Raw genomic sequence first — 22,463 nt, forward strand, 5'->3', positions numbered from 1 at the left:
AACAAACCAACAATTAAATTGTCAAGATGCGAATTATGTCTTTCTGAGGCAGTTGTACCACAGTGGATAAAAAGCCCGACTGGGAATCCTCATGCTTTGGGTGGAGCCTGGGGCCACTGCTGTTGACTGTCTTGAGTTCCCCATCTGTAAAGTTTAGATGATAACCTAGTCTCCCGGCAATGTTAAGATCTAGTGTAGAGGCTGCTAGGGAGTGCCTTTGTAAACTCACAAACCATTGGATCCTGATGGAGTGTTGGGAGATGAGAGCTATATACCCCAGACCTGCCTCAGAAGGGGCTAGTCTGGGTCTGGGAGTGCCCAGGAGTCATGGTGCATACAGAGGGTAGTGCCCGGGAGTCATGGCGCACACAGTGGGTGGTGCCCGGGAGCCATGGCGCACACAGTGGGAGGTGCCCGGGAGTCATGGCGCACACAGTGGGAGGTGCCCGGGAGTCATGGCGCACACAGTGGGAGGTGCCCGGGAGTCATGGCGCACACAGTGGGAGGTGCCCGGGAGCCATGGCGCACACAGTGGGTGGTGCCGGGGAGTCATGGCGCACACAGTGGGTGGTGCCCGGGGGCCATGGCGCACACAGTGGGTGGTGCCCGGGAGCCGTGGCGCACACAGTGGGAGGTGCCCGGGAGCCATGGTGCACAGAGCAGGAAGTGCCTGGGAGCCGGGAGCTCCTTTAGTTACCCTTACCCTAATTAGAATCTGCCAGAAAGGCAGAGACCCTGGGCACTGAGAGAATGGGCAGACTGGTTGGTCTGTGGAGCAAGCAGAGGCCCAGGGACAGGATGGGACTTGCTGGAGCTGCTCTGTCTCTCCTGTTGCTCCTGGGGACACCCATCAGGACCCCTCTTCCTCAAGGCTGAAGCTCTTGCCTCTGGGTCCTGGCCTGTTCTGACTTGTTTCAATCCCTCTGGGCTCCAACCCTCAGCTGTGGGATGTCCTGCCGGCAGTACAGTAACCCATGTGAACCCTGCTGTGAATGCTTAGGTGACTACAGGCTAAAAAGGAAGTGCTGGCAGGTGACAGAATGGGAGGCCCAGCCCCGAGTCTCTCCAGATGTAGGGTGATTTCCCAGTAGGACAAGAGAGGGACAGCCACACTAATATGACTGGTATGACTGACGGGGTGGGGACCCTCCTTGAAGCAAATGCCACACTGACTCCCTTTATATCAGGTTGCTGTCTGTGGGGTGCAGCTGTCTTAGTCAGGGTTTTTATTGTTGTGATAAAGACCATGACCAAAAACGGCCTGGGAAGGAAAGGGTTATTTCAGCTCACACCCCATCACTGAGGGAAGTCAGGGCAGGAACCTGGTGGCAGGAACTGAAGCAATGCCATGGAGGAAGGCAGCTTTCCTCACTTGACAGGCTCAGCCTGCTTTCTTATAGCTCTCAAGACTACCTACCCACAGGGGGCACCACCCACATTTGACCGGACCCTTCCACTTTATCATTAATTTTAAAAAATGTACCCCACATGCCAGTCTGGTTGGGGCATTTTCCCAGCTGAGTTTCTTCTTCCCAGATGACTCTAACTGGTGTAAGTTGACATAAAACTAATCAGAACAGAGGCACTTGGTAGAAAGTGCATGGAACTTAACTTCGTTGATCAAACTTTTTTAATACAGAAGGTCCCTATAACCCTGTCTGGCTTTGAACTTCTAAATAAACCAGACTGGACTCCAAAGAGATCTGCTTGCCTCTGTTTCCCAAGTGCTGGAATTACAGGAACATGCCACCAAACCTGGTCTTTTTCCTTTCCTTTCCTTCCCTTCCCTTCCCTTCCCTTCTCTTTTCTCCCTTTCTTTTCTTTTTTCTTGATATAGGGTCTCACTAGGTAACCCTGGTTGGCCTTGAACTTGAAGCAAGCCTCCTGCCTCTTCGTCTCTACGGAGGGAACTTACAGAAGTAGGCTGCCCTATCTGGACTTGACCTAAGGGTAGTATTTTTGCTGAGTGTATTGTGCCATTGCTGCTTCCTCCTCTCCTTTTCTTCTGTCTCATGTATTCCAGACTGGCTCAGGGCTCACATAACCAAGGGTGATCTTGAGCTTTCAATCCTTCTGTCACTACATTTGGGGTGCTGACATCGTAGGTGTGTGCCACATGGCTGGTTTATGCAATGCTGGGGACTGAACCCAGGGCTTGGTGTGTGGTAGGCAAGCACCTTACCAAATGAACTACATCTGCCCTCTCTTGACTCTTTAGAACTTCTGCTTTGTCCTTAGATCTGTAGCGGTTTGATCTTCCACACAGTATAACTATACGATCTTCATTAAAGTTAACTCCTGGGGCTGGAGGCATGCTCAGTGGTTAAGAGCGCTTTGCTCTTCCAGAGGACCCAGGTTTAGTTCTTAGCAAACACATCTGGCAGTTTACAACCACCTGTAACTCCAGCTTCAGGGGATCCAAAGCCCTCTACTGGCCTCCATGGGCACCTGTGCACACATGCACCCCACACCAACATACACACAGAGTAAATGTGTGTGTTTTTAATAAAGGTAAACATCTAAAAACACCTTTGTCGCTCATAACTGCAGATAACTAGGAGTGAAGGCGCTCACTGATTGGTTAGATCTATTGGCCAGTGAGCTCCAGGGATCAGGCTGTGTCTCTCTCTGCCCCCCTCAATTCCCTACCAACCCTCCCAGCTTGGAGCACTAGGGTTCCAGTACCCAGCTTTTCTCTTGGTTCTGAGGATCCAAACTCGGGTCCTCTTTGTGTTTGTGCAGCAAACATTCAGCAAGTGAGAGTCTCCCCAACCCCTCGCTGGAGATTTAGAACGAGAATAATGTGTCTTACCTCTGAATTGGAGCCTGGGACCGAAAAGTTTCTTCAGCATTGGACACCGTGTCCACTTCTCTACTCAGCATTGGCAGAGACCCCACTGTCTAGTAGTCTGTGGTTAGTTCTAGGATCCAGTAGAAGTGGGGGCCAGAGTCCCTGCCTTTATAGTCTGCTGGATGTGCACACATGGACAGTGGGGACGGGGAGGGTCCAGGACCCCCCTTCCCCCAGCATCATGCCATGACTTGCTGTGCCCACACATGACACCAGGATTCATTTGGTCAGAGGCTCCCAGCCAGCCTCTGCAGCCACATCCTTATCCTTACTGTACCTTTTGTGGTTCTGGGGTTAGATCAGAGAAGCCCACTGGAGCCTCGCCTTCCACTTGTGGGCTCTCCTGCTCTGTCTTATCCCACTGTGTGGCTGCCCATACTTCATCCACTTGACACCCCACCTCCAAATCTCTGCTCACCCTCTCCCCATAGCTGGGCTTGCTGTCCCTCATTTTTGATGTTCTCTTCGGGTCGTGTCCTCACAGACAGAGGCATGCGAGGTGCGTATTGTACATTTCAGGCAGAGGAAGGAAGGCGGTTCAGCCAGGAGCCTTCCTGCCTGGAGTAGAGCCTCAGACTGGATGTGTGTGTGGATCCTGGGCCACCCTCTAGTCGTGACCTTAAACGGATCAGGAGGCTCTAGTTTCTTTTCATCAGTAAAGCAGGACAGTTAATAACCTTTAGCTCTCAGGGACCTTCTGAGAATTGGGTCTGCCTGCCATGTGGTGAACTCACAGAACATGCTAGCTGTTAGGTTGTTCATCTTCCAGCCGTTATCTGTGGCAGGTGCTCTTGACCCATTACACAGATGCAGAAACAGAGGCCCAAAGACACTGAGACCATTCATTCCCGGTATTCATCTGGACCAGTGGTAGAGGCAGGATTTGAACCCTCACCCTGGGTCCCTAGTCCCACAGGAAAGGTATACGCTCTCCCAAGGGCCTGTCCTCAAACACACCCAGACCCACTGAGTCAGTCATCACGCTGGCTCCAGAGTGTCGCCTTCCCAGCCAGTCTCCCAGGCCTGCTACTGGAGGAGCTGCATCCGTCTCATGCTAGGAGGTTGATTTGGTTTGGTCTCCTTGTCTTTGTCATCCGGTGATGAGGAAACCAGCTCTCCCACCTCTGTGCCAGGCTGCTGAATCCTCCACACTCGTGTGATTATGACCCAGGGGGCCAGCAGAGGGGCCTCCTAATCTTGTGCAAAACACAGAATCTCAGACTCCACCCAGGACCCATGAATCAGAGTCTCCAGGGGTGGGGCCTGGGAATCTTGACATGAGGGCCCCGAGTAGAAGACTCTTTTAACCCTTTTCTGTTGTGGTTGTGGAAGCCACGACTTGAAGTGGAGGCTCAGGCTTTGCAGCTGGGAGGTCCAGTGAGCTGTGACCAGTAAAGCCAGTCTCTGGCCTCTTACCTGGGCCATGGCTGCTGTCATTCACAACACCGTCCCTGTCCTGCACAACCTGCCCGCTCCCCCCCCGCCCCCCCTCCCCTCGCCAACCTCAGATTGTCTTGAAGCCTTGTACAATGGAGGTGGCTGTGAATGGGTGTGCAGAGAAGCTTTCTGGAAACACAGGCCTTGCTCGCAGACTTCCTGTGTCTTACAATGTTATCTTCAGAATAGGAAACTTTGCCCCATTTTTGCAACGCACATCCTCTGCCTGAGAGTCCACGGTGGTGCCGGGGCGGGTCATTTCTCAGGCTCAGGCCAGGAGTTATTCCGACAGCCAGGGGGGCGGGGGTTCTCCCTGCTACCCGTAAGAACAAACAGACCAATTTTGCAAAAATAATTCACGTGGCTGGACTCGTTGGTTGCACTTGTCTTAGTTTCTCCGACTTGTTGATGCCCACAACAGGGTCCTACCTGCCAGGTCAAGGGATTTCTGCCTCTAAGCCTCGGTTTCTTCTCTTCTAAATGGAGGAGGTGTGTTCAGTGACCCCCAGCACTGACGTTCATCAGTGATCCACAAATCCATTAGAACTTCTGACTTCCCCCAGGTTCCTCTTTGAGGCAGCATGATGTTGCCTTTTGATATCAAGTTGCAATGCCCCCTAGAGTTTTCAGGGTTCTGCTAGTCTACGATAGGCAAGCTCCCTTACCCCCAAACCTTCACGTGACCCACCGGGGTGGTAGCCAGTCTCCCCAGACCACAGAACCCGTTCGGAGGCAGAAGTAGGACTGTGACTCTCAGCGTCTGTAAATGGCACTTTCTATGAATTTGGAGGTCACTCTGGAATTGTTCCTGTTGTTTTGATTGGGAGAAAACAATAAAATGTGTATAAGCTCCTAAATAATTCGGAGCTGACCAGAAGGAGTAAACAAGAGCTTCCTCAGTTTCCTTGGACAGCGTGGTATTTTCTCACTTCAGTCTCCTGCCCCTGCATGCAGTAGGCCTTTGTCTGGTGCCAGAGGAACCCCCCTCCCAAGTAAACGCTGTCTGCTCGCAGTTCTGCTGGCTGGAACCCAAACCCACAATGACTAGTTTTTGAAAACACCCTACCCACGCTTTCCCTTCAGGGAGTGTGTTTCCACCATTTCTGAGTGGAACTCCGTGGGTTCAAGGCCTGGGTAGGGTGCTTTTCTGTTGACTGTTGTGAGCCAGCAGGATGGGGCTCTTTGCAAGGTAGAAGTGGCTGGACTCTGGCTGTCAAGAGGAGGGAGAGGGGTTGAACCGCTCACCTTGCTGTCAGACTGCATGACTAAAGAGGTCATGGTCCCCATGGTGTCTGTGGATGATGTCCATCGTGTGGCAGGACACACTCACATGGCAAACTGTACTATCATTGTCTGAGTGATATGCATATATTCCAGGGCTGGGGAGGAAGCCAGGTCTTTGCGCCTGTTAGGGAAGCGTTCTGCACCAGCCTTGTGGATATCAATATGGAAAGCCCACCAGAAAGGGGCAGAGGAGTTGGTAATGTAAGAGAAAAGGGCATCCAGTCTTCCTACCCTGAAGGATGACTCCTCCTCAGAGGACACAGAAAGGCCCTGGCCAGCCTTGGGATCTGCTTCAAGGCTGACTCCTTCACCGTGAATGCAGTCAGGGTCTTGGTGAGCTAGAAGATTCTAAAATGGTGGGAGGTTGTCTTGGTGGGCTCTGATGAGCTTCTCTAGGAACAGGAGCTAGAAAGGGAGGCGAGAGTGGTCCTGTGTACTAGAGTCTGACCAATGTCTCTAAAGTACTTGGAGGGTCCTTAGGCTGCAGGGCTGTGGGTTAGTGCTAGGACAGAGGTACCCTGGGGAGACTGTCGGCTCTGGGTCTGCCTGGCTGGACTCCAGCCCACGTGCCTTGAGACCCAAGAGGTTGCTCCAGACTGTGCCCTTAGGGACCTGCCTGGCCGGAACCTGTCAGTAACCCCCCCACCCCCCACAGACACACACACACACACACACACACACACACACTATCCCCATCCCCGTCAGCATTGCCTTCCCGACTTGGCAGGGCCACCTCTCCAAGCTGGAACAGCCTTCGGTATTTCCAGTTTGGCCCACTGCCCACATCTCTGGGGCCTTGCAGTCTGTTCCTCTCAAGCCAGGACCAAGGCACACTATCAGCTGACTGCTTCACAGGCTCACAGGGCCTCTTCCTGCCACCCCCCCCCCCACACACGCACCATGTTTGTCTGTGGGCCCCTCAGCTCCCCTGACTTCTTGTGTGTATGTTACGGCCAGGACCAGGGCCACATGTGTGCAGATGCGTGTGCAGGAAAGTATGTAGTCTTAGAGGTCAACCTTGCATGTTGGCTTCTCAGGAACATATTTTTTCAAGATGAAGTCTCACTGACCTAGGGCTCACTGGCTAAGCTAGACTGACTTGGCCATCAAATCTCTGGTATCCTCTTGTTTCTGCCTCCCCAGTGCTGAGATTACAAGTGCGTATACTACCACATCTGGCTTTTTCCGTAGGTGCTGGGGCTTGAACTCAGGTCCTCATGCTTGCACAGCAGGCTCTTGATTGACTAAGCCACACCCCTGCCCCTCTTCTGCCTTTTTACTGACCACCTTAGTCCACTCACAGCTTCCCTGGGGAGAGCAGAACTAATCTGTAAATGGCCCCAGAGGAAGGCCACCAGTTGGGCATCTTGGTTGTTAGCTGTAGCCGATGCCTGAAGTTTTCTTGCCCACTCTCAGTGGGAATGCCTGAGCTGGCAAGGTCCCCTGGCCAAAGGCCCAAGGAAATGCTACTTCTTGAAGCTGGGCACAGAAAACTGGGTGGCATGTAGAGCCAAGAGTTCCCACTGTTTTCTGGGTGGTCATTGGCTACCAGAGAAGGGCCAGGGAAGCTTAGCTATCCCGTTGCCTTCTTTTCCAAATAGAACTCTCTAGAAACTCAGAGTCTCTTCATCAGCTCAGGATGACGGGGTGAGGGGTGACAGGAAAAGACACTAAGAACCCAGGTTTTGCGGTTTTTAACCGTCCCAGACTGCTGCTGGCTGGGATGTTTCCTGGGAGAGTTCCCTGGCGGGCTGCGTTAGGGACAGATGAGAGCAGTGTGTAACTGGGGTGCACTGTTTATACAGTGCTAGTAAGATAAACAGTTGTTCTAAATCGTATTTATATTTTGCATTTGTTTATCAAAACTTTTTCTCAACTTCGACCCGGCTACTTTCAGAATTATTACGAAGCTTGGATTTATGAGTCCTAATTACTGATGCTTTATTGCACATGCGTAATAATTTATTTTGGCAAGATGCATGCTTTATGTTCAGAAGCCTCAGTGCTTAGGAAGAAGGGAAGACAAAAGTCTTCCTGCATCCTCAGAGCATCAGAGAGCTCTGGGGTCCGATCATGAGATGGGTGTGGGGCAGGGCTACATGCTTGCAGATGTGTGTGCAGGAATTATATAGCCTGTGTCCTGTAATCCCAGCTACTCTGGAGGTTGAAGCTGGAGGATCACAAGTTCAGGTCACCTTAGGCAATTTAAGTGAGAAATTGTCTCAAAAGAAACAGTAAAAGGAGAGCTGAGGATATAGCTCAGTGGTAGAATGCTTGCCTAGCATTCAGGGATTTCTAGGTTCAACCCCCTCCCAGGACTGGAAGTGGGGAGCAGATATAGGCACACAGTAGGTAAAGCAGGAGATGCAGAAGCCTTCTGGACTGTCCCCCTAAGGTGCCAGATTCTCTGGCACGCATAGATAGACCAGCTGTGGATGAGATTAGGGCACCGCCGTGTGGTGTGGGGCTAGTGGAGGAAGGTGACCACAACACCCTATGGCAGTTACCAGCAGCAGCAAATTATTGTTGCTAATGACCCCATGTATTTTATCCATTCGATTTCTCCATAACCAGCAGCTCTGTCCTCTTGCCTCAGCCTCCCGAGTGTCTAGGACCTGGATTCTGGCCTGATTTTGACATCACCCAACAGCAGCCACCATTTCGCTTTCCTGGTGGCACAGAGTGCCCGTGTGAACTTGTAGTTTACTGAAGGAAAAGATCTCTCTTATGTTTAGGAATTAAAGACACTGGTTGATCTTAGGGCTGTGCACTAAGCTGCGGCGGGGAACTTTGTTCTCCCGGTTGGATTTTCTCGTCGTCTGTTTGGATTTCATACCAAGGCTGGTCACTTGGTTTCTTTTTTCCTTTCTTTTCTTCTTTTTTTGAAACAGGATCTCACTGTGTATCCCTGGCTTGTATGAAACTCACTGGTAGACCAGGCTGGCCTTGAACTCACAGATATCCATCTGCCTTTGCCTCCTGAGTGCTGGCATTAAATGTGTGCACCACCATTCCCAGCCCATGTGGTTTCTTTTTAGAGTCTCCCAAAGGCTTGGCATGGACAGAAGCATGGGTTTCACACATAGGGACAGTTTTTGCTTGTGTTCCACATTCTGTCCTCCCTCCAGTGTCTGAATGTCTGTCCCTTCGTCATCTACTGTAAGGTGAAGTGGGCGGATGAACTAAGAAGTGTTGCATAGTCCAGGCTGCTCTTGAATTAGCACCGAAGCTGAGCGGTGGCCTAGAACTTCTGAGCCTCCTGCCTCTGATTCCTGAGTGTTGGGATTATCGGTGTGTGCTACCTACCTCTGCTGGTTTATGCAGTGCTGGGGATCGTACCCACAGATGCTAGGCAAGTACTCCATCAACCGAGCTACATCTCTAGTGAGACTTTAAGCTTTGGTGTCACCATTCTGGCCAACGAGAATGATCAGATGGGAGGCCTTTGTATTAGTCCCCATCTACAAACACAGTTCCAGCAGGTGGCCAGCACAGTCCCTTACCCTGAGGTCACCCAGGATGTGACTTACATCCCTTTCACAGGACTGGTGCCTGTCCAGCCACCATCAACCTTTCTTCCTCCCTCCTCATGGGCACTCGTGGCCTGTAGGCTGCTGGTGTCTGCATTCCTGAAGTCTAGGCCCCAGTCAGCCACGGAGGAGGTTCCCAAGTGATCCAGCCCATAAATCATGGCCATTGTGTATTCCCTCTTAGTCACGGGCAAAGGCGAACTTCTCCTTGGCCCTCTGCAGTTAACTACCCCTGGGTTCACCTAATATTTCCAACCCTGCCTGGGTGGAGGCCAGCTCCTGATTATTAATTAATCTGGGAGGTGCAGGTTGCATTCCTGGTCACCTTACCACTTCCTCTTCGGTAGGCAACTTGCAGGCCTTTGAGTGACATCAAGTCTTTCGCAGGATCCCAGCCATGTCTTGTGGAAAGGGTGTTTAAAGCCAGAGCTAAATAAAGATGACCACCTGGGAGCTACCTCAAGATGCCTCAGTTTCTCAGTCTGTGAAATGGATTGGTGTGTTGGCAAGTAAGAAAACCAGCTCCGCCACCCAAATCCATGTCCCTCCCATTTTCGCTTCTCATATCCCGTGGCCATATGCATCGAGATATGGGGTGGACAGAGGTGCACCGGGTGGTAGGATTCGAAATGCGCGGTCTGAGGGGGTGGGCTTCTGCCAACTGCAGCAGGTGCTGGAAGACAGCTTTAGGGACTTTGACTTCATTGTGGGTCAATGAGAGAAACATGGAGATGCCCCAGGTTACCCTCTGTGGGAACCCGAAGTGGAAACTTGGAGCATAATGCCACCTGCCACATGCCCCGTCTGTCCCCACCCCACCCCTAGAGGGGGGATGTTGTTTGATGTGGTCTCAAGTCCACTAGGGAAGTCAGGCTGACCATGGACATTGAGAACCTGTGGTGATGGGCTGGGGAATGTGGCTTAGTTGGCAGAGTGCTTGCCTGGCATGCACAGGCCCTGGGTTCGATCTCCAGCATTTCATAAACTGGGCATGGCACACACCGGTATTCCTACACGTGGGAGGTAGAGGCAGGAGGGTCAGAAGGTCATCCGTGGCTGCAGAGGAAGATCGGCCTGGGCTATATTTGACCAGGTCTCAAAAAAAAAAAAAAAGAAAAAAGAAAAAAAGTCTGAGATGATGACCCAGTCCCAGCCTCTTGTGAGCAGCATGGAATGAAGGAGACCCCCAGCTTCCCATTCTTAGCCAGACTCTCCTGGGGCAACAAGAAAAGCCAGGCTTTCCCCATCCTAGATTCTAAGTAAACTTTGAGGTTTAGCATCTGACTTGGGGTAAAACAAAAAGAGGCCTAGGAATGGGAACAAAGTTCAGAGTCTTTTGTGATGGGAACTGGTTCTTTCTCTAAACTGGGCAATTCCATAAGCTGCTTAGCTGCTCGCCCTGGTCCTCCCTCCCTCCCTCCTTCGCTCTTCCTTCCCTCCCTTCCATCATCCCTCCCTCCTTCCCTCTTTTCTCCCTTCATCCCTCCCTCCTTCCCTCTACTGCACACACTTTTTTAAAACTTTTTTTTATTGATTTTATTGAGCTCTACATTTTTCTTTGCTCCCCTCCCTTTCTCTCCCCTCCCCCTTCAACCATCTCCTGTAGTCCTATGCTCCCAGTTTACTCAGGAGATCTTTTCTTTTTCTACTTCCCATGTAGATTAGATCCATGTATGTCTCTCTTAGAGTCCTCATTGTTGTCTAGGTCCTCTGGGATTGTGATTTGTAGGCTGGTTTTCTTTGCTTTATGTTTAAAAATTACTTATGAGTGAGTACATGTGATAATTGTCTTTCTGGGTCTGGGTTACCTCACTCAATATGGTGTTTTCTAGATCCATCCATTTGCCTGCAAATTTCAAGATGTCGTTATTTTTTTCTGCTGTGTAATACTCCGTTGTGTAAATGTACCACATTTTCTTTTTCTATTCTTTGGTCAAGAAGCATTTAGGTTGTTTCCAGGTTCTGACCATGACAAACAATGCTGGTATGAACATAGTTCAGCTCATGTCCTTGTGGTACAATTGAGCATCCTTTGGGTATATACCCAAAAGTGGTATTGCTGGGTCTTGAGGAAGTTTGTTTCCTAATTTTCTGAGAAATCGCCATAGTGGGTTGTACCAGCTTGCACTCCCACCGGCAATGCAGGAGTGTTCCCTTTCCCCCACAACCTCTCCAGCATAAGTTGTCATCAGTGTTTTTGATCTTGGCCATTCTTACAGGTATAAGATGGAATTTCAGAGTTGTTTTGATTTGCATTTCTCCAATGACTAAGGATGTTGAGCATTTTCTTAAGTGTCTTTCAGCCATTTTAGATTCCTCTGTTGAGAATTCTCTGTTTAGGTCTGTACTCTATTTTTTTTATTGGATTATTTGTTCTTTTGATGACCAACTTCTTGAGTTCTTTGTGTATTTTGGAGATCAGACCTCTGTCTGATGTGGGGTTAGTGAAGATCTTTTCCCATTCTGTAGGCTGCTATTTTGTCTTTTTTGACTGTGTACCTTGCTTTACAGAAGCTTTTCAGTTTCAGGAGGTCCCATTTATTAATTGTTTCTCTCAGTGTCTGCTGCACACTTTTTTTCAGTCCTTCCCCACCTGCCTGCTTCATCTTGGGGGGTATCTGAAGACTTCCCTGTTCCTTGGGGGTTTGGTGGTCTTTTCTTACACTGACATTATTGGTTTTCATTCTGTGTCTCTAGCCCCATCTGCCCACCCCACTCGCTGCCATGGAAGAGCTGGCTCTGACCAGTCTTTCTCCCTGTAGCTTTTTAGAGTGGCTGGCAGTGTTCTGTCAAGCTCAGCGCCGAAGCCTGGGGAGAGACTTCCTGGGTAGTCTCTGGCAGGGAAAGACTGGGATGCTGTAGGTGAAAGGCTGTAGAGGGTGTGATGGATGTTGTACCCTCTGACTGGTCCCTCTGCCCACCGGGGTTGAGCCTGGGGCTCCTGGGGAGACTGCCCTGCAGGGAGCAATAAGAGCAGAGCTAGGTGAGGCTAATTCTGGCCCAGGGCTGCTAGAGTTCTTCTTTTCAGAATCTGTTTAATTGTGCAGGAGATAGAAGAGTGGAAACCGTACCCAGCACAGTCCAGACTGCCACTTGGTTCCACCAGAGACCAAAGTCTGAGCAGCCCAGGGTCAGGACCCTGATGTAGAAAGGAAGGCCTTCCTACAGGACCTGCTGGGCCTCTCAGAAGCTGGTCACCAGATTCCTGAGGGATCTAGCACCCTCCTGGATGGCACCTCTAAGGGTAACCCAGACCACTGTATGGATGAGCAGCAAGAAGGTCCCAGCAGAGAGGGTCACTCAGGGGCAGGATCCCCTCTCTGCAGTTGCCGAGGCGACTCTGACTTGGGGTCTGCCCTAAGAATGGGCATAACGCGATCATCGCTGCAGGATGTAGTCCTCTCCTTTGGCAGCAGCCTCTGTTGTGCCCCCCTAGAAGGCACTCTGCTGTGCCCCCCTAAAAGGCACTCTCTGCTGTGATTTGAAGGAGTGGAGCATTGGGTGCGAGGGAGAAGCTAACAGGATACATGGTTTTGGACCACACAGGTTCTCTGGGTAGTGGATAGAGGTTGCATTTGAGAAGCTGTCTGTCCTCTCAGGAGGGTGGTCAACAGGTAAGAACTCTCTACCACTAAGATACATCCCAGGCTAGAGGACCCTTTTCTAACATCCCATCTTTGGGGGGAGGGCGCATAACATCTTAGAGCCAGCAGAGCTAGAGGTTTGGGCATGGTGCCTGTGATGTTATCCTTGCTACTGCTGGGGTTGGCAGCAGGCATGGGAATAATACTAAGAGCCCCCATCTCTAAGCCTAGATAGACAGGAGATCAGATCCTAATCTTGCAACTTCCTGGCTGCTGACTTTGGACATAACCTTCTTAGGTAGACACAGCTCTTTGATCAGAAAATGGGAGGGTCTGGGACTGGGAGATGGCTCAGTTGGGAAAGTGCCTGCTGCCCAGGTGTGAGCACCTGAGTTCCTATCCCACATCAAAGCTGGGCAGGGTGGCTCACACCTATCAATCCCAGTGCAGGGGAGGCTGAGACCTGTACCTGGGGCTCTGTGGCCAGCTAGTCTAGCCTAGTGCAAGCTCCAGGTTCCGTGAGAGTCCCTGTCTCAAAAAAATAAGGTGGATGGTTTCTGAGGGACAGAAGCTGAGGTTGACCCCTGACTTCCTCACACATGTTCACACACACAGACAGACATCACACAAAAAACCCAAACCCAAGAGGATCTGAGAGGATTAGCAGTTTGTCCACGTAGTGTCTTTAACCTATTTTACTCTGCCTGGCATTGGTAAAGGCTTCCTTCAGTGTTGACTGATTTATTATTATTACCATCATCATTATTAATATTATTATTATTTCTCCTTGTCTTGATTCCATTAGCACATCTTATCTTTGCCATGGTCATCATTCCCCCATGAATAGCCTTGTGAACGATGCATTATATAATTTGATGTAAATAGTTTGAATGTAGGCTATTTATATAATATAATCTAAGCAATTCTGAGATCTAGTAAACACGAGTTAGTGATACCTGTTAATTTCCAGGTTGTTCATTTCCAGCCAGGCATCATGTGATGCAATTACAATCGACCCCAATGCCCTATGGAGTAACCACTAATTGCACCCCTCCCCCCACTTTACAGTTTAGGAGACTGAGGACCAGAGGGGGCAAAAAGACACTTGCCTGAGATAGCATAGTGTTACTGGCATTTTGGGGTACAAGCTGGTCTCCGCTGTCCTTCCTCTGTAGGCAATTAAAGAGACAGGGAGCAGTTCAGCGCTGCCACAGCGGTAAGAGGAACAAATACAGAGGTCCAGTGATGACCCACCCAAGGCCATCTCTAGGGTACTGTCGTGGGAGGCTCGGGTTTAAATAGATAGTAAGACGTGTGTGTAGCTAAGCCGTCCTGGTCCAAGGGGTGGTCTTGCCCATCGCTGATCCACCATTGTCTAGCATCCAGGCCCTCCCGCAAGGCCGTCAGACAAGTTGTCAGAGCTGTGTGAAATCTCTGTTCCCCTTCTTACAGACACCAGACTTCAACCTTTTCCTGCTCCCAGCATGAGATTCCTGGGGAAATTCCAATTCCTTGGGGACAACTGTCTGATAGCCAAAGGGAGGGGCACAAGTGTCTGTCTTTAGAATATTTTCTGTCGGGACTGCTACAATTGCTGGTGAATGGCAGAGCTGGGGTTTGCTTGCATGCTGCCCTGCTCCTGACCCAATGCCCCATAGAGCAGATACCAGACTGGTCCCGGTTCTATTGCTGATTTCTACTGCGACCTTGGCAAGCCGCTTCACCTCTCTGGGCTTCGAGTTAGCACTCTTGGTTATCAGTCAAGAGGACTCCTGGGCCCTCTCCTTCATGCTGTGTTCTCCTTCTCTGCACCCATTACACTCCTGCCAGCAGAACAACCAAGCAGCCCTCTGGGGATCGGGAGGACCGCTCTGTCTGTCCCCAGACTGGAGACCCACAGTCGAAAGAGCCCTGTGGTGGGCCCTGTGCAGGCCGGCAGCAGCAGTGGCCAGAGCGCCTGTGATGTAATGACCGATTAGGAACTTCCTCTTGGAAGCCGCGCTTCCTCTGGGAGCAGAGGTGCTGGCTCTGAGGTGGGGGCTGGGAAGGTGGGTGGGAGCTGGGAGGAGGAAACCCCTGTCAGCTGGGCCGGCTTCTGGACCGCGTTCAGCAGAGGCTTGGCTGGCTCTAAGCTGCTGACCATTAACGTGGCCCTGAGCGCATTCTTTCCCCGCTTTTCTGCTGCAGCCAGGGGGAAGGACAGGCCCTCCCTCCCCTGCGAGGAAAGCGGGCCATTAATGAGCACTGCTTGCTGGATGGGCTGCAAAACCTGAAGCCCTTTCTGCGGCTCCAGAGGACAAAGGAGAGCTCAGTGGAAACTCGCTTCTTCCCCTAAGTTTGATAACAAAAACTACTTATCTAATGGGCAAACAAGGCTTTAAAAGGGGTGTTAGGTTAACCAGATGCAGGGCCTGCGTAATTGCTCCCAGGCCCCGGAGCCGCAGATGAAAAGCTGACGGTTGTTTGAAGGGAACTTGAAGCCACAGGCATGACTTGGGACAGAAGAAAGTAGTTTTCCAGGGGGGGTTAGAGGCACCCATGCAAAGGGCTTAGAGGAAGCCCTAGGCTTATTTCCAGTTCTGCCAGCAACTTGCTGTGTGACCCTGAGCTAGTTGCTTCACCTTTCTGGTTTTTGAAGAGCTGCTCTCTCTTCTCGGCACTCTGCAAGAACTGAATTTGTTGGTCCTTGCCTGGAGTTTACTGCGGGGTGGTCTTGTTATTTTGTTTTGTTTTGTTTTATTTTTTAATTTCTTTAATTGGTGGTCAGGAAGGGGGTGTGACCCAGCAGAAGTTAGGAATATAGCCTCTGAGAGTGCTGTCTTCCCATCTAACAGGGGCATGTTTTGGGGTTCCTTCCTGGGATGGCTCACCCTGGGCATTGTGGCCAAAAGGCAAGGGGAGGGCAGGAAAAAGTTTTACTGCGCTAGGGCTTTGGCTGGGTCCTGTGGGGGAGTGCACAGGAACGCACTCCTGCCCTTTGTTTTGACAGAAAATTGCTGATTCGAAGAAGCTAAAGGCATTTCTTGGGATTTCAACCCTCCCTGCCTCCTCCAGACTCCAACCAGCCCTCTTGAGGTCCATTCCCCTCCCCCCCCCCCCCCCCACACACACACACAATTACATGTTGGTCTCTTGGCTCCCTGGCTGGGCAGAGGAGTCTGGAGAAAGGCCTGCCAGCCTGTGGCTGGGCCCTACTGTGGAGCTTAGATGGGACTCTTGCCTGGTGCTCTGAGCAGGCAGCCACCACCCTCTGGTGGCAGGAATATGGGTGCCTCTGGGAAACAGCAGGGGGCTGTCACCTGGGGACCTGCTGAGACCACCGTCGATGTCATCCAGTAAAAGCCTGCTTAGCCTAGTGTTTGGGTTATGACTCCAGACTGTACCCCAGTTCCCATCCTTCCTGCCCTGGAAGTCTTGAGCCTCTGCCTGCTCACCTGACCCCCCAGGTTGTCAGCTATCCTGATCCCTCGTGTTTATTTTTTTTCTTTCTCCTTCTTTACTTTATTTTTTTTTATTTATTTACTGCAGTGGGGAGGGGGTGGAACTTGGAGCTTTGAACACGAAGACAAACCCAGCTCTACCCTTGTGTTTCCTATCAGCTGTTCTGCCTGCCAAGAGCTTCCTGTCTCTGGCCTTCAGTGGGTTTTCTGTGGCCAAGCAGGTGCACGTGAGGGTGATCCATACTGCTGTGTGTCTATGGAGTTGGGTCCTTTCGTTGCTGAACTGTGTTCCTGGAAGGGCCGCCCCATCCCCAAGCAGGGCTCCAGGCAAGGGAATGACCAGAGCTTGCTGGGGCTAGCCCTTTAGAACTGAGTTGAAGTTACTTCCTTGTTACTCAGGTAGGAAGACTGAGGTTGAGAAAGGAGCAGTTTACTGATCTCGACTAGAAAGAAAGCTGGGCTCCCAGCTTTTCTCCTCCTCCCACCCACCCCTCCCAGCGGGACCCACAGCGGGCTGGGAACTAGGCCAGGCCCTGAGCTGGCCAGGGATTCAGAGGGGGGAAATGGGAGTGAGCAGGAGTTTCGGTCAGGCCTCGGTCATCTTTGATGTTGCTCTGGTCTGACTCCCCCGGTATTTATTTGCAATTAAAGAGATGGTCCCTAATTAGGCCGGTGGCTGTGGGAGATGACAGGACCAGGGCTTTGGAGCCCCAGAGAGAAAAGGTTCTTTCTATGAGACGCTAACCCCGATGAGGAGAGTAGGGCTGTGTGGGCTCATGGGTACAGCCTGCCCGCTCACGGTTGCTGAGGCGCTGGTTTACGGCAGACAGGTCTCCACCAAACAGTTCTTGGGAGCTGTGGGTGTGAGCAGAGAGCCACAGCCAGCTCATTCTAGCCACTCAGTTTTCTTACAGGGCAGGTCTGTCACCACAGATGTCAGACCCGGGCCTAACCAAGGTGCCTCATAGAGTGTAAAAAAGGGCTCTCCCACCCACTGTCCTCTTGAAGCCCCCCTAAGTTTGAGTACCTTTGCCTGGGTTGTTCCCACAGGCCCAGAGCCAATGAGGAAAATGACTGCTTGATTTACTGTTTGAGTTTCTAGCAAGTCCACTGCGACCTCCTGTGAGCAGAACCCTCGGTGATTGATAAGTCTCCAGTGTGGGGTGGAGGGGTGGCTTGCTGGTGGCTGCACAGCTCGTCACGTGGCTGCAGCCTTTGTTCTCGGTCATTCAAAGTGTTTGACTCATTCAAGGATCCTAGGTCCTGGCCTCAGTTTTGCCTCTCTCTGTTTCTTGTCATCAGGCAATCACTCTACACCACACCCCCGCCACCCACCCCCTGCAGCCCGGGTGCCGCCTTCCAGGTATAAACTGCACCTGTAGAACCCACAGGCCCGCTCTAGACCAAGTTTTCCTTAGTTCATGGAGGGAAAAATAGAATTAGAAAATAAATACCCATAGGACAAAATAAAGCAGAGGTGAGTTCTGTGCCATCGCTCTCTACCCCATTTCCCTCTTAAAGTGTGGCGTGGGTTTGGGGTGTTTCTCAGTGGTAGAGCTCTTGCGTAGCATGCCTAAGGTCCCGGGTTCACCCCCTCCCTCCAGAGTACATACACACACACACACACACACACACACACACCCCTTTCTAGGGGCAGCTTGGTATCTCCACCAGATGAGATGATTCTGAGGAACTCTGAGACTCGGGGCAGGGGTCACTCTCAGGGTCCGTGCCCACTACCCTTCGCTGCCCTCAGACCTGAGGCTGAACTCACCTTCAGGATGGGCTTCCATGAACTAGGCACATGACACTTATGATGTGCTTTGTTTATTTCCTTCCTCTGCCTCAGTGTGCTCACTGCGTCGTAAGGATGGGGGAGGAGGACCCAGAGAGGACATGAGAGATTTTTCTGCTCCTGTGTAGATGTAGCGAGTATGGGGAGTAGGCCATCCCCAGAGTCACTGACCCAAGCAGGCCCTTTGTCCGGGACCAGAGGATGCTGGAGTTAAAGGCCGAGAGGGTGGTCAAAGAGGGCGTGCAGGACAGCAGACTGGCTACCTTCTGGAATTTGGAAGCCAGTTAGCTTAAGAGCCACAGGGGGTGGAGATGGGTCCAGCACAGGGCATCCAGAGCCAGACAGCTGGAGCTGTTCACCTCAGCTCATATGGTAACCCCCACCCCGGTGAAGGATCCTGTGGCCAGGCTAGGGATCAGGGCAGGGAGCTGAGAGAAACAGCGAGTCCAGCTGGACTTGAGTTGCAAAGCCTTCTAGAAGCTGGCAAGGAGAAAGTATCTCCCCCCACTCCACCCCCACATCCCCCTGCATGCTGCCCCTGGCACATTCCCTCCTTTATGAGAAGCTGGACACGGTGCTACATTGTACCCAGATATAATCCGTTCCCTCTGTCAGCGAGGGAAGCAAGTGCCTACAGGACCTTCAGGCCCTTAGATCAGTTGCCGTTACAGATAGGGAAACTGAGGCTTACAGAGGGAAGTGACTGGCCCAGTGCAGTTTTAAGGAAGAGCCTGCCTGGCAGACATTCTGCCTAGAGCAGCCGTCGAGACTCCTTTGGCAAACCTCTGTCTCCAAAAGTATTGACATTACAATGAATAACAGTAGCAAAATTACATTCATGAAGTAGCAATGAAAATTTATGCTGGGGGGGGTGGCGAGGTCATCATAACTTGAGGAACTATATGTAGTAAAGGGTCACAGCATTAGGTAGGTTGAGAACCACTGGCCTAGAGAATGGAGAAGAGCGCCCTCTAGCGGTTGACTTGGGGTCTGGGTGTTGCTCAGCAGGAGATTTCTTGCTTGGCTTGTACCAGCTACCTTGCATCTTATCACTGGCACCACATGCACGAGGTGTGCCCTCAGTGAGGCTGGCTCCAGATTCTGGGGTGAGCAACCTGGGATTCAGTTTCCTCACCTACGAAGGCAGTGCACACCTCATAGGAGGTGCCCAGAGATGCCTGGTACCCACCCTGGCTCTGCTCCCAGCATACTCAGGCTCTTCACTTAGCTTCTTGACCTCACTTGGTCTAGCTCACTAGAGGATGTCCTGCTGTCTGTGAGCAGTACCGGAAGCTCATGGCCGCTAAGCATAGCCCTGTTTTTCTGGTCCTTGAGTTTCCCAGGCCTGTGCCAAATGGATGGGTACAGAGAGGAACAGTGGCTTGGCAGGATGGAGTTCTGGATCTTTCTGATCCTGGTCACCTGCCATGGACTCGAGCTTGAGTTATCTAAGTCCACTTGCCAAGGACACTTAGTTGAGCATAGCCAGGATCTCCTTGTTGTCCCCTACTCCCCCTTTACCTAGCTTAGCTGGTGTGAAGATTGACTGCCCTCAGCAGACGGAGGAACCTGGCTGGCACCTGAACAACAAATGGCAAAGAGCCTGTTCATAAGGTCCTTGTGTAGCTCAAGGTTGCAGCCTCCTGAAGGCCTCTTGGGCAGTTTCCTGCTAGGAGTCAGGCAGCCTTGTATGGGTGAAAAGATGTCCCAGAGCCCAGGGCTGAGAATTAGGACTTGAGCGGACTCTGCAGAGCTGGCCTCGTGGTCCCAGTGATGGTTGCTCACCTGGGCTTGGGTTGAGCATTGGTCAGTTTCCCTGGGAAGAGTTGAGTAAATGTTTGGTTCTGTGTTCAGAAGGGCCTGGCCAGAAGCGGGCACGACAGATCATATCACCTCACTGGGCAGTCATGGTGCCCGCTTTCCTCTCGGAGCTGTGAGCCCAAAGCAAAGACAGGCTACCAGAGGCTTTGGCATCTGAAAAGTGTGCCATACCCAAGGGCTTGGGATCTGGGACCACCTTTCCAGACAGACGTGCCTGCATGAGGTCCTCACACGTGCAGAAATCTCCCACTTTGAGTGGGGGCAGCGTTTCAAGGCCACAGAACAGAGCACAGGTCTCTGCTCTGCAGTGAGAAAGCTAAGGCCCAGAGAGGAGCTGCACACATCCATTGGAGAGCAAAGCCCACTTTTCAGAATAGCACTTAGCAGCCGCCAAGTGATGCTGCTCAGAAGTGCCTGTGGTTCTCGGAGGACTGGAAAGTCAACTTGGTAAGGACCGCAGGGAGACTAAGGCAGGAAGAGTCAGCATTGTTCTTTGTGGGGGGATGGGGTCCTCAATCTGCTGCCCAAGCTGGTTTGAACCATCATCCTGCATCTTCCACTTCCTAGGACTTGAGACAGAAAGTGCATGCCACCATGCCAGGTAGCCGTATTTATCGAAGGCCAGCAAAGTATGCAACCATGCCTTACTCTAAGAGGTCCCCACCTTAATTACCCCTGTCCCATGCTGGAGGCCCCGTGAGAAGCTCTACTGGGGTGGAGTCTTGGACTAAGGGGTTCGAATCACATCCCGGTGGGCCTCTGTGCACCTCGGGCAGCCCCTGGTGGCCTTAGAAACAGGGTCTTATAAGATTGCTACTCTCGCTTAGTAGATTATAGGTTCTATTTGTGTTTGTTGGTGTTTATCTCTCCTAGATGTAAAATTATAGTGGGCAGAAGCTGGATGTGGTTCCTATCTGTGTACCCCAGGGTCTAGCACACAGTAGGCATCATGGTTTGCATACTGTAACTTCATCGTCTCGTGTGGGGCGGAGGGAAGCACACTGCTCAGTTGGAAGGACTCCACCACACATAAAACAGACAGACACGGGTGTCTTGTTTTTTGTTTGTTTTTGTTTTTCCCACCGAGACTGGGTTTCTCTGTGTAACAGCCTGGAACTAGCTCTGTAGACCCAGGCTGACCTCGAACTCACAGAGATCCACCTGCCTCGGCCTCGAGTGTGTGAGCCACCACACTGCCCAGCAATTTTTTATTATTTTTAAAGAGTGATAAATCCCCACTGTGTGATCAGTTATTTGACGGACTGGCACAGAGTGGCCTGGTTGGTACACATATGCTGGTTGTCCTTGGAAAACCTTGCCTAGCCTCCCCTAGCTTCCGCACCCGCAGTAACCTTGCCATTTCCTGTGCTTGCCCTGCAGATGCAAGCATGTCTCCAGATGCCACCAAGCCGAGCCACTGGTGCAGCGTGGCTTACTGGGAGCACCGGACGCGCGTGGGCCGCCTCTATGCGGTGTACGACCAGGCCGTCAGCATCTTCTACGACCTACCTCAGGGCAGCGGCTTCTGCCTGGGCCAGCTCAACCTGGAACAGCGCAGTGAGTCGGTGCGGCGCACACGCAGCAAGATCGGCTTCGGCATCCTGCTCAGCAAGGAGCCAGACGGCGTGTGGGCCTACAACCGGGGCGAGCACCCCATCTTCGTTAACTCCCCCACGCTGGATGCGCCCGGAGGCCGCGCCCTAGTCGTGCGCAAGGTGCCGCCGGGCTACTCCATCAAGGTGTTCGACTTTGAGCGCTCAGGGCTGTTGCAGCACGCAGACGCCGCCCATGGCCCCTACGACCCACACAGCGTGCGCATCAGTTTCGCCAAGGGCTGGGGACCCTGCTACTCGCGACAGTTCATCACCTCCTGCCCCTGCTGGCTGGAGATCCTCCTCAACAACCACAGATAGCATCGAGGCTGCCACTGCGCTGCAGCGTCCCCCCACCTCCGGGGGTCAGCGCCCAGAGACGCCCCCCCCCCAGGGACAACCTCGCCCTTCCCCCAGATATCATCTACCTAGATTTAATATAAAGTTTTATATATTATATGGAAATATATATTATACTTGTAATTATGGAGTCATTTTTACAACGTAATTATTTATATATGGTGCAATGTGTGTATATGGAGAAACAAGAAAGACGCACTTTGGCTTGTAATTCTTTCAATACAGATATATTTTTTTCTTTCTTTCCCTCATTCCTTTTTTAAAGAAAATTATACAGCAGAACTAGGTGGCAAACCTGGGTTTGGTGTATGGTTTTTTTAAACTATTAATGCCCAGACAAAACTAATACCAGTCACTCTTGATAATAAAGTGTTTGCATTATAGCTTTTTTTTTTAAGCTATCTTTCTTGCAAAGAGGAAACCTTCAGGACTTCAGTAGGCCTTGGAGCCATCGGGGATGTGGTTTCAGTGCATACTGGATTTGGAGCAGAGGGAATCAACTGAAAAGGGAGCTGTTCGGACGTGGTGGCACACGCCTGTAATCCCAGTCCTTGAGAAGTGGAGGCAGGAGGATCAGTACTTGAAGGCTGTCCGCAGCTATGTAGGAGTTCTAGGCTGCAGAACAAAGGAAAGAAGGGGGAAAGAAAAGGAGAGAGGATTTGTTTATACGTAAGAACCAAGCCAGGGCTTGTTCCTCCTTGTCCAGGCTGGGGCGTGTCCACTGAGTGCTGGAGAGAGAAAGAGAGAGAGAGGGAGAGGGAGAGAGAGA

General features: G+C 51.6%; 1 protein-coding gene across 3 annotated transcripts in view; it reads left to right on the forward strand.

Moving 5' to 3' along the window:
- The window catches only part of Smad6 (SMAD family member 6), a 70,706-nt gene extending 48,635 nt beyond the window's left edge, over window positions 1–22,071 (forward strand). For all 3 annotated transcript variants that reach the window (XM_041679894.1, XM_041679893.1, XM_041679892.1), the window contains exon 5: window positions 21,123–22,071. In XM_041679894.1, coding sequence (XP_041535828.1) covers window positions 21,123–21,655 — 533 coding nt within the window. In that variant the 3' untranslated portion in view covers window positions 21,656–22,071. The remainder of the gene's footprint in view (window positions 1–21,122) is intronic.
- Window positions 22,072–22,463: the final 392 nt, after the last annotated feature.

Source organism: Microtus oregoni, unplaced genomic scaffold (genome assembly GCF_018167655.1).
Source record: "Microtus oregoni isolate MIOR12 unplaced genomic scaffold, Mior012 000032F_ref0000030, whole genome shotgun sequence".
In the NCBI taxonomy this organism is placed as follows: Eukaryota; Metazoa; Chordata; class Mammalia; order Rodentia; family Cricetidae; genus Microtus; species Microtus oregoni.